This window comes from Bos indicus, chromosome 5 (assembly GCF_029378745.1).
Source record: "Bos indicus isolate NIAB-ARS_2022 breed Sahiwal x Tharparkar chromosome 5, NIAB-ARS_B.indTharparkar_mat_pri_1.0, whole genome shotgun sequence".
NCBI classification, from domain to species: domain Eukaryota; kingdom Metazoa; phylum Chordata; class Mammalia; order Artiodactyla; family Bovidae; genus Bos; species Bos indicus.
Window position 1 is genome coordinate 115377755 of NC_091764.1, and position 9757 is coordinate 115387511.

The 9757-nt window shown below is 58.2% G+C and overlaps 1 protein-coding gene across 3 annotated transcripts in view; it reads left to right on the plus strand.

Moving 5' to 3' along the window:
• PARVB (parvin beta) overlaps nt 1–6629 on the plus strand; it is a 116567-nt gene extending 109938 nt beyond the window's left edge. For all 3 annotated transcript variants that reach the window (XM_070790551.1, XM_070790553.1, XM_070790552.1), the window contains exons 12-13: nt 2286–2358; nt 3581–6629. In XM_070790551.1, the coding sequence (XP_070646652.1) occupies nt 2286–2358; nt 3581–3657 (150 nt within the window). In that variant the 3' untranslated portion in view covers nt 3658–6629. The remainder of the gene's footprint in view (nt 1–2285; nt 2359–3580) is intronic.
• Nucleotides 6630–9757: the final 3128 nt, after the last annotated feature.

Genomic DNA, 9757 nt, shown 5'->3' on the forward strand with positions numbered 1-9757 from the left:
CCTGTCCCCAGGGAGGAAAGGGGTCCTCGGGGTGCGGATGGATCATCAGCAGGGGCGGAACCAAGAGACCCTATTCCTTTCTGGGACCCTCTGCCCTTCTCTCTCCCCACCTGGTTTTTTGAAACTCCTTTGCAGCACAGAGAGAAAGCACTTTGGGGGTCCGGGCGTGGACTGCCTCCTGGGAGCAGTGGGGGGCTTTGGGGTTCAGAGTGTGGCCTGGGGTGGGGTCTCACTCTTGGGGATCACGGTCAAGGTACTGGCCCCACGTCCTGTCGGGAGGTGTCTGCTGTTCTCTGTGCCAGGTCCATGGAGCCGGGCTCCAGGGGTGCTTCTCTGCAGGGGCAGCGAGGTTGTGGGGTTGAGGCTTGGGTCTGCGAGAGAACGGAAGGGGAAGGGGCAGCTTCCTGTCTGCTGGTTTCCTCGGACGGAGAAGAAAGCAGAGGAAAGTCTTGCTCAAAACCTATCACTGGTCAGGCCGAGCAGCTGCAGAGAGGTGGGCCTTGAAAGGATGCTCGCCCGACCCCTGCCCCTCCCCGCCTCCCACACCCCCATCCCCCTGCCAGCCAGTCTTTCCCTGGGGCAGGGAGGGGCCTCGTGGACTTGACCATGCTCCACACCCGTGATGGGGGCGCATCCTGCCAGCCTGGGGGCCCCGGAAGACATCTGTTCCCACGTTGGGCTGATGGTCTAACCCGACCGTTACCCTGTTTCTCCCTCTTGGCCGTCCTGGCTCTGTCTCGACTCCAAACCTGTTGTGTGTATGACTCAGGGATCCGGATCTCAGAGGATGGTGGAAGAGGCAGGATGCTCCCAGAGGCAGGGCACAGGTTCCGATCCAGACTTGTGTGGGCTGAAGCCTGGCCCTGCCTCTCGGAGCTTAGGGACTTTCTCAGCACAGATGATAGATGGTCTCACCCATCTCACCCAGGACCTCCTTTGGGAAGTGGGAGATTAAGACCCTCTGGTCATCTCCCTTGCGTGTCCCTGCTCCAAGGCCCAGCTGGGTTCAGCCCTCTCTCCGGGCTGGCTCCGGGCCCTGCAGGTGGGACTCTGACAGCCTGCGTCCTGTCTCCCCTCGGCGTGGCCCGCGAGCCTCAGGTCATTCGCAGCTCACCCAGGTCTGGGTGTGTGTCCTGCACCCACTCTGGGGCGTGTCCCCCATGCCAGGGCTGGGCTCCTGTTTGATACTCAGCGGACGGTGGCCTTCTCTATGTCTCTGAGTGCTGCCCACCCAGTGCCTCCGTGGCCTGGAAGCTTCTCTGCTGTGCCCCGAGCTCTCGTGGTCTTGACTAACAGAGGAGTATTTTGCCAAGTGTCTTTTTCCTGGTTAATCATTAAACCACTTTGCAGGCAAACTTGTGGTGTTTCTGATTCATTGGCAGGGAAATCATGAAACTGTTGCTGTTTAAAGGGTGTTTGATGACAGGAGAGCCCTAAAGTCCTTTCCAGCTCTGACATCTGTGATTTATTTTACTTTTTGGTTTCCCTGCCCTCCTCCTTCCCCCAGCCCCCACCAGCCTTCACTCGATGCAGACATCTGGCTGGCTGTGATTTGGTTGCTCACCAGTATCTCCGTGGTTCAGGTGGACTTGAAACTCAGCAGAGATGGCTCTGTGTCTAACCTCTGCAGCAGCCATTAACAGAAGTGAGCAAACTGCGAGCATCCTTGGGGGCTGAATGCAGATGTGCCTACGTTTCCGGGGCATCGAGCAGGTCGAGGGTCAGGACCAGGCTGTGCAGCATCCACCAGGGGCCTGACTTCAGGTCCAGCAGGGTCCACGGCACCTGCTCTGGGTCAGGGCTACCGATATACCCCTGCCGAGGGCACGCCATCATGCTCAGCTGGCTTGAGGCCCTTCTGACAGACAGCAGGTGACTGCTGTGTGCTGGGGACAGGGCCCAGGGCCGGGCGCCTTCGGGAGGTGACTCGCCCTTTCTGAGCCTCAGTTCCTCAGTTGTGAAAAGAAGCTGCCGTCACTTGTCTTCATGAGGGCGTGTCGGAGCCTGGGGACCCCCACTCCTTCCTGCGTCTCCCAGCCCCCTGGGAAGGGGAGTGAGGCCCACCTGGCGGGTGTGTGTTGTGCTCCGCAGACTCCCTCCTCCTCCCTCTCCCCACCCTCTGTCCTGCCCTGGGCACCCCTGGTCCTTGTGGGCCGAGTTATTCCAAAGGTTCCCCTGTCCATGCTTGCTTCCATCCCCTTAGAAGAAAATTGGTGGAGATGGGGGGCAGTGGGCAGGCTTGGGACCAGTTGCAGCCCCGACGCTAACTCTGGCTTCCTTGGCAGGTCCACAACGTGTCGTTTGCCTTTGAGCTGATGCTGGACGGAGGCCTTAAGAAGCCCAAGGCTCGCCCCGAAGGTAACCCAGGTCTTTGAGGGGCTGGGTGACCGGCCGTGTCTCTCCCATAAGGCCCCGAGTGTGTGGCTCAAAGGCCAGGCTCTGCCGACCCCAGCTCCCTGTTGCCCTCGGGGCTTCGGGGACCTAGAGTCCTGTGCTGGTGAAGCCACCAAGGCCAGTTCTTCAGCAACCACTTGACTTGGAGGACGCGGCCTCTGCCCCACAGGCTCAGGGTTCGATTGCCCACCAGGTGCTCTTGCTCAGACTGAGACGCTGCTTCATGTCTTGAGACGATATTTAAGGTTGGCTGCAGTTTGATGCCTGTCAGGTCACTGTCCTGATGGCCCAGTGGTGCCTGTGAGCAGGGCCGTGGCTCGATCTTGGCCTGTGAGGTCTGAGTGGCAGTGGAGGCCAGCAGATCCCCAGCTAGAGGCCTCCTCGCTGCCGCACCCGCCTCCTGTGTTAAATGACCTCTACCAGGAGTCTCTTAACTTGAGCGGACAACTGAAGCCCTGGGGTGGGTGAGTGGGGTGGAGGGGGTGCTTCTCAAAGCATCTTCCAACTCAGGGGCTGTGGAACGGGCCCTCCAGGTCCCGATTATAACAGGTTTGCAGGTGACGCCAGTGCTCCTGGATCCCCGCCCGACAGTAACAGCGTGAATCCTGGGTGGGGTGTTCTCATTACCCGCCACCCACGCCCCCTGGGAGGCTCAGCGGTCACTGCCGAACACCCATCCGAGGACAGGAACTCTGTCCCGTGACCCATGACCGCAGCCCTCCCCAAGCCCTTGTCGGAGCTCAGAGAGCAAGGGAGGAGCAGAACCAGGCGCCTCAACCCCCAGGGGGACAGGGCCCCTTCCCACCAAACTAGGTGCTTGGACTTCCTGGGCCACCCCTTGGTCCTGACCTCGAGGGGGTAGGACCATGGCTCCTGCCTGCCCTGCCCCAGGAGGCCCGCAGGATGGCCCGCCATCCCCAGTACGTGTCCTTGGCTGTCCTAGACCCCGTACCACGCAGACTTGTCTGGGCCCGTCCTGGAAGGGATGAAGGAGAATCCTCGCCATTCCAGTGCTCATCCCACGGGGTGGTGGCCTGGGGGCTCGGGAAGTGGCCTGCGAGTGGCGGGGACAGCAAGAGTGCTCTGCGGGGGACGTAGAGGGTGTCCCCACGTCTCCCAGGTGCTGGCACCAGGACTTGGGGCAGCTTCTCTCACCCGCAGTGGTTTCTCTGTTTTCCTTCTGCAGATGTGGTAAACCTGGATCTCAAATCCACCCTGCGGGTTCTTTACAACCTGTTCACCAAGTACAAGCACCTGGAGTGACAGCGTGGAGCCAGTGACCTCAGCGGAGACCGTGCTTCGGGAGGTGCCCTGGCCTCCCCTCCCAGCCCGTGGTTGCTCCCCACCCCACCCCACTTTTTTTTTTCTGGTAGATTCTCTTCACCTCCTTTCCTTGTAATTCCACAGCGGGCGGCATCCTTAGAAATGCAGGTTCCCAGCACCAGTGCTTTGCGAGTTTGCAGCCTCGCCTCACCTGGGGTGCCACAGGGGCCAAGTCAATTGTTGATCAAAAGATGGAAAAGAAAAAAAAAAACCGGAACCCCGACCCTCAGCCCCTGGGAGGCGGGGGCGGGGTGCCTGGCCTTCCAGCTGACAGTCGTCAGTGATCACAAGTCATCAGAAACACGCTGCAGCCTTGCAGCAGGGCGATGGCTCGGCTCCCCTGGTGGCATCTCCTGGGCAGGACTCTCCTGGGCAGCCAGGCCTTTTTACAAAAAAAAAAAGCATTTTTCAGTTTGAAAAAAAAATTCCCTCCGACCTCTTGGAAGCCTCAGCTGTGACCGGAGTGTCCACTTGCATCCTCACTCCTTGTCTGCTCCGTGTGGCTTGCATTTCGCTTTTGCGCAGACATCTGGGACCCAGTGGACCCAGCGGCCACGGTCCGTGGGAGGAAGGGTTTCTGAGGCGTTTCTTCATCTCTTGCTGCGGCTGAGTGGGCTGTGTTGGAGCTGGCTCTAAAAGGCAGCTGGAGACAGCTCTGCTGGGAAGTCTCCAATCCCAGAGGCCCTCTTTGAGGATGGATGCCTTTCCAAAAACCTTTGGAAAGCAGGGTGTTTCAGTTTGCAGGGGCTGCCGTAACAGAGTGCCACGGGTTGGGGGGTGAGTTAGAGCACGGACGTTTATTGTCTCAGTTCCAGAGGCTGGAAGTCGAGATGGTGGTATCAGCGGAGCTGGTGCCTTCAGAGCCTCCTGGGCTTGTAGACGGGCACTGTCTTCCCTCGCTTCCTACGCTTCTCCCCCGTCTGTGAGTCTGTGTCTCATCTCTTATAAGGACACCAGGCAGAACGGATTGGGGTGGACCCTAATGACCTCACAGTACCTTAATTACCTCTGTGAAGACCCCTGTCCCTAAATACCGTCACCTGCTGAGGTCCTGGGGGTTAGGACTTCAATATGTGGGGTCGGGGGTGGGGCACAGCTCAGCCGTAAGAGGGAAGGCGAAGTGTTCACCTCTGTCCTCCACGAGTCCCAGCTTTCTGCAGCCTGTGGCATCCTTGGGGCGCCCTGTCGAAGGAAATGTGATCCCTCATTTGTGTGCCCTTCACCCCTCGCCCGACTCATCTCGGGAGAGAAAGGGGCACCCCTAGGCTGGGTCTCAGGTGGGTCTTCCGCTAGGTCACCCCCACCCCCACCTCCCTGCGGAGTCGGGGTTTTCATGACACCTGGACCCCCGAGTTTGCTCAGCACCCCAGCAACATGGGCCTTTGTCTTCTGTGATATTCGCCTTCCCGCTGTAGGTCAGAGCTGTTGAGCACATCATTAATATTACATCGCGTACCAGTGCTCAGGACTTAAAGAACAGCTGCCTGTTCTGCCTGGGCTCGGGCGGCTGCCAGCCTGGGGCTGGGTTCAGAATAGCCAATTTGATGGAGGAGGTTACCCAGCAGGGGAAAGAAATAATTAAAACGGCATTACAGCGTCTCTTGCGGGAGGCGGTGACATTAAAGATCCACGTTGACAAAATTGCCGAGGCTGGAACATTCTGTGCTGCCTTCATTACACGCGTGGAACCACGGTGCCAGGGAGGCGAGGCCCCTCCACCTGCTGTGGGCACTCGTGGGCCTGGTGGGGCGCTGCCAGTTCCTGGGGACCTGCGGGGGTAGGGGTGGGAGTGGGGGTGAAGGAGGGGAGGCCTGGGTTTGGAAAGCAGCCTGGGGTCTTCAGCCCAGGTGGGCAGCTCCCCCGGCCTGTTCCACGTCCTGAAGGTTGGGGTGAGGGGCGTTGATTCTTCTAGGGAGGGAGGTGGTGGTGGGGTTCAGCTCCCAGGGCAGTGAGCCCACTTCAAGCCCACTTGTGTTTCAAGCAGGAGAGTAACAGGAATGATAAATATATGGGAAAACTATAGACAGGCACTTTTATCTCATAATGCTGACTCTTTAAAGCCCTGGTCTCCAAATTACTTTTTCTCAAACTGGCGCGAAGGCGTGGGTGTGCCTTCTGCCCACCTGTGCAGGACCCCTCGGGCCGTCCGCGTCACTTTCCTCCCTTTGCTGTCTGGACGGAACCAGAATTGAAAGCGCATGTGGGGTGAGGGCTGGGAAGCAGTTTTGAGGCCGAAGCCAGGGTGACCTCTGCAGTGGCTAGATTCCTCCTCTTGGGATCCGCCCATCGTTCCTGGTGGCTTGGGGACAACAGCTGTCAGGACACGAGTGTCAGGGCCCGGGACCTCCCCGCTGCGGAGGCCCACACGCTGCAGCATCTTCTGGGGTAACTGGGGCAACAGAAGCAACTTTGTTCTGACACTTGCTGGGAGTTCCTTGGAATGCAAAGCTTCCCTCTTAGTCCTTAACTCGGGAAAGTTCTAGAACCCGTCCTGCTCCACTGATTCCCATTTGTAGTGAATGACCTCCCCACCTTTGCCCCGAAGAGGGACCTTCATCCATAGGAACTAAGTGAAACAAGGTCATCGGTAGCCATGCAGTGATGGGTAAAGGTCATGACATGCCTCCTCTTACTGTTCAGGTGGCCTGTCTTTTGAACGCCCTCCCCTCCCCTGGTTTTGGGGCGCCTGCTTGCAGCTCTGGTTCCCCCTCGAACACGGCATCACGAAGTGCTGAGCCCAGAGCCCCAGGTGCCCTGAGGTCCTAACTGGACGTGACACAAGAGCTGTGTTGTTTTAAAGCAGCCAAATTCTCTTGTCCAATTTGTGTGCCGGTATCTTCGTGTCCTTGATTTGTTTTAAGCGGTGTTTACTTTGGATTTCTGGGTATTAAATAAAAGCCACTGAAACCCTGGCTGTGTTGTTACCTGCCCCGCGGGCGGGCGGCGGGAGCCGGCTTTCCGGACGGTGTGCGGTGGTTTATCCCAATAAAGGCCGTTGTCGCTGTCTGCATGCCGGGCTTTCTTTCGTGCCTTTAGCCGTCATACCTTGGCCACCCCGTGCTCGGCGCTGGCCCCGTGACGCCAGTGCAGCCCTGCTTCCCGCGGGGCAGCTGATGGACGAGGGAGGAGACAGCTTGCATCCTGGGGGGAAGGGTCCCCGGGGAGGGGGCGCTGCACCGAGGGTTTCCTGGACGGGAGCAGAGGCTGGCGGCTCACAGCGGCTGAGTCACACTACTGAACGGAGCGGGCGAGTCTGCCCAGGCGCCTGGTTCCAAACTCGAGCGAGAGATGCCAGTGGCCAGTGGCACGAGCTGCTACAGGCCCTGGTCCCCTCCCTACCCTTTGGGGCCAGGGACCCTGAGGTGAGCCCTGATGGGGCCAGATCTTTGGGGTTCCACGCTGGCCTTGCTATCAACCGTCCCCACAGAAGTCGCGGGACACTTCAGGTATATCAAACTTTTCTCCATGTAGAATTAAAACGGGGACTGTGAACGTGCGGCTAGCCTGGGGGGTGAGGCAACAGCACTATTTAAACATGCTGAAAAGGATAAACTTGCCGGAAAGACCCGGGGCTTTGCAGAAAGCCCTGAGCTCACGCTTGGCTTTGTTCCCATGCGACTGCTGGCGAGGTCACGGACCCACAGTCTTCCAGAGGGCACGTGTGCTCAGTCGCTCAGACATGTCCAACTCTTTGTGACCGCGTGGACTAGCACCCCACCAGGCTCCTCTGACCACGGGATTTTCCCAGAAAGAATCCTGGAGTGGGCTGCCATTTCCTTCTCCAGGGCAACCTTCCCAACCCAGGGATCGAACCCACGTCTTCTGCGTTGGCAGGCGGATTCTCTGCCACGGAAGCAAGCCCCCGACTGTCGCCATATTTACTGCTCTGTTCCTTAAAATACTGATGAGGGTGGCTCTCCGCCACCCCAGCCCTCACACTTGGCAACAAGAGCGCCCAGTTTGGGTTGTGGAACGGGAGGAGGTGGGGAGGTGCAGGTGGTGGCTGTGGTCCCAGGGGGCTGGTCAGCAAGCCAGGACACACAGGAAGGCTCCCCCAGCTCAAAAGGTCCACCGGTGCTGAGCGTGAGAAACCTGCTGTGACTCGCCAGCTCCTGTCTTTCTGGTGGTTTTCTTGGATGGGATTATCTATTAATACTTATGAGGCTAAAGCTTCGTCCTGCAACAGTTCTTCAGGCCAGCAACGGTGCCCTATCTCCCAGGAGGGGTCTTCTGGTTGGTCTTATTCCGGGGACGTTCCTCAAAGGCTTGTCCAAGTGGCCAGGGACAACAGCCATGGAGAGAGAGAGACAAGTGAGTGGATCATTCCCAGGGAGAAGCAAGCACAATGACGGAGGGGCCTAGGGTGTGGCTGGGCGAGGTGAAACACTGTCTGGGGAGAGGCAGTGAGCACTCCTGGAAAAGGATGGAGTTCCTCGCGTCCGCCTGGAGTAGGGGTGGACTCGCTCTGGTTGGCGTCTTTTCTGAGTTCTCTCCCTCTTCTTTCCGGCTGGCCCCATGGCATCAGTGGAAAGCCTCCACATCCAGCCATCCTTCCCCACGGGGCTGTTGCTGGGTGTTGGGGGCAGGACCTCTGTTCCCATCAGGGTCTCTGCCTTGTGGTCAGTCTTTGGGGAACCATGACATTGCGTGGCCACCTGACCTCAGCAGAATGTGTAGTACCCTGAGAACTCAGAGCAGGAAGGGACCTCCTGAGGTCATCTGGTTTAAGCCTTTCCCAGGCTGACAAGCTCGGGTCATGCACACTGCAGGGGCGGGGATGGTTCCTTCTGCAAGGACAGCATCTTATGCTTGGGAAGCTCAGATTCTGTGTGGTTTCGTTTCAAGTGGAAATCTGCTCCTGTGGGCATAATTTGATTCAGTGAATCCTTGTTTCCCTCACTAGCGGCCAGGGTTAGCCCTTGCCCTGGGGTGGGATGTGGGGCCCTCCACAGGCTCAGCACAATAGGGATTTCAACTGTGTTCACGTGAGTGTGAGTGCATGCTGTTGATCCTGTCATGTCCAACTCTATGACCCTCTAGACTGTAGCCCTCTAGGCACCTCTGTCCACGTGATTCTCCAGGCAAGAATACTGGAGTGGGTTGCCACACCCCTCCAGGGGATCTCTCAACCCAGGGATCAAGCCCATGTCTCCTGCCCTGGCAGGTGGGTTCTTTACCACTGGCCCCACCTGGGAAGCCTGAACCATATTTAGTAGCAGCAGCGTTAGTTGCTCAGTCGTGTCTGACTCTCCGCAACCCCACAGACTGTGGCCCGCCAGGCTCCTCTGTCCATGGGATTCTCCAGGCAAGAATACTGGAGTGAGTTGCCATGCCCTTCTCCAGAGGATCTTTCCGACCCAGGGATCGAACCTGGGTCTTCTTCATTGCAGGCAGATTCTTTACCGTCTGAGCTACAGGGAAGAGCCGATAAAGAACCTTATTTACTCAGTACTTATTGAAGGCCTACTGTGTGCCAAGCTCAGTCCTGAGGATGCAGCAGGGAGCAGGGTAGACACCAGCCCTGCCTCGGGAGCTGAAGTGTGGAAAGGTGTGCAGCTAGGGTGGAGTGGGCAAAGTCAGTGCAGACAGGGCAAGTTCTGGGCGGAAAATAAGGCCGTGATGTACTAGAAAGATGCAGGAGGGGTGGGAGACTTTGGAGGCAGAGGGATTTGGCCCATGTCCCCCATCTCTGTGGACCTGGGAGGGCCCCGTGGCTCGGCCCAGCAATGGGCTGAGGACAACCAGATAGGGTCTCGTAAAGTGAAACTTTGAAGTCACATTGTACGTTTAAGCCCACAGCTCCCTTGCTGACATAGGCGTGCCTTCCCTAACACGTGTGCAGGATGCTGATTTTCTGCATATGTAGAATACAGTTCAGGATCTCCTCCCACATCACGTTTCCTCCCACAGCTGCACACCCGTCCACACTTCAGCTCCCGAGGCAGGGCTGGTGTCTACCCTGCTCCCTGCTGCATCCTCAGGACTCAGCTTGGCACACAGTGGGCTCTCAATCAATACTAACTTCAAGGTTGTTTAAATG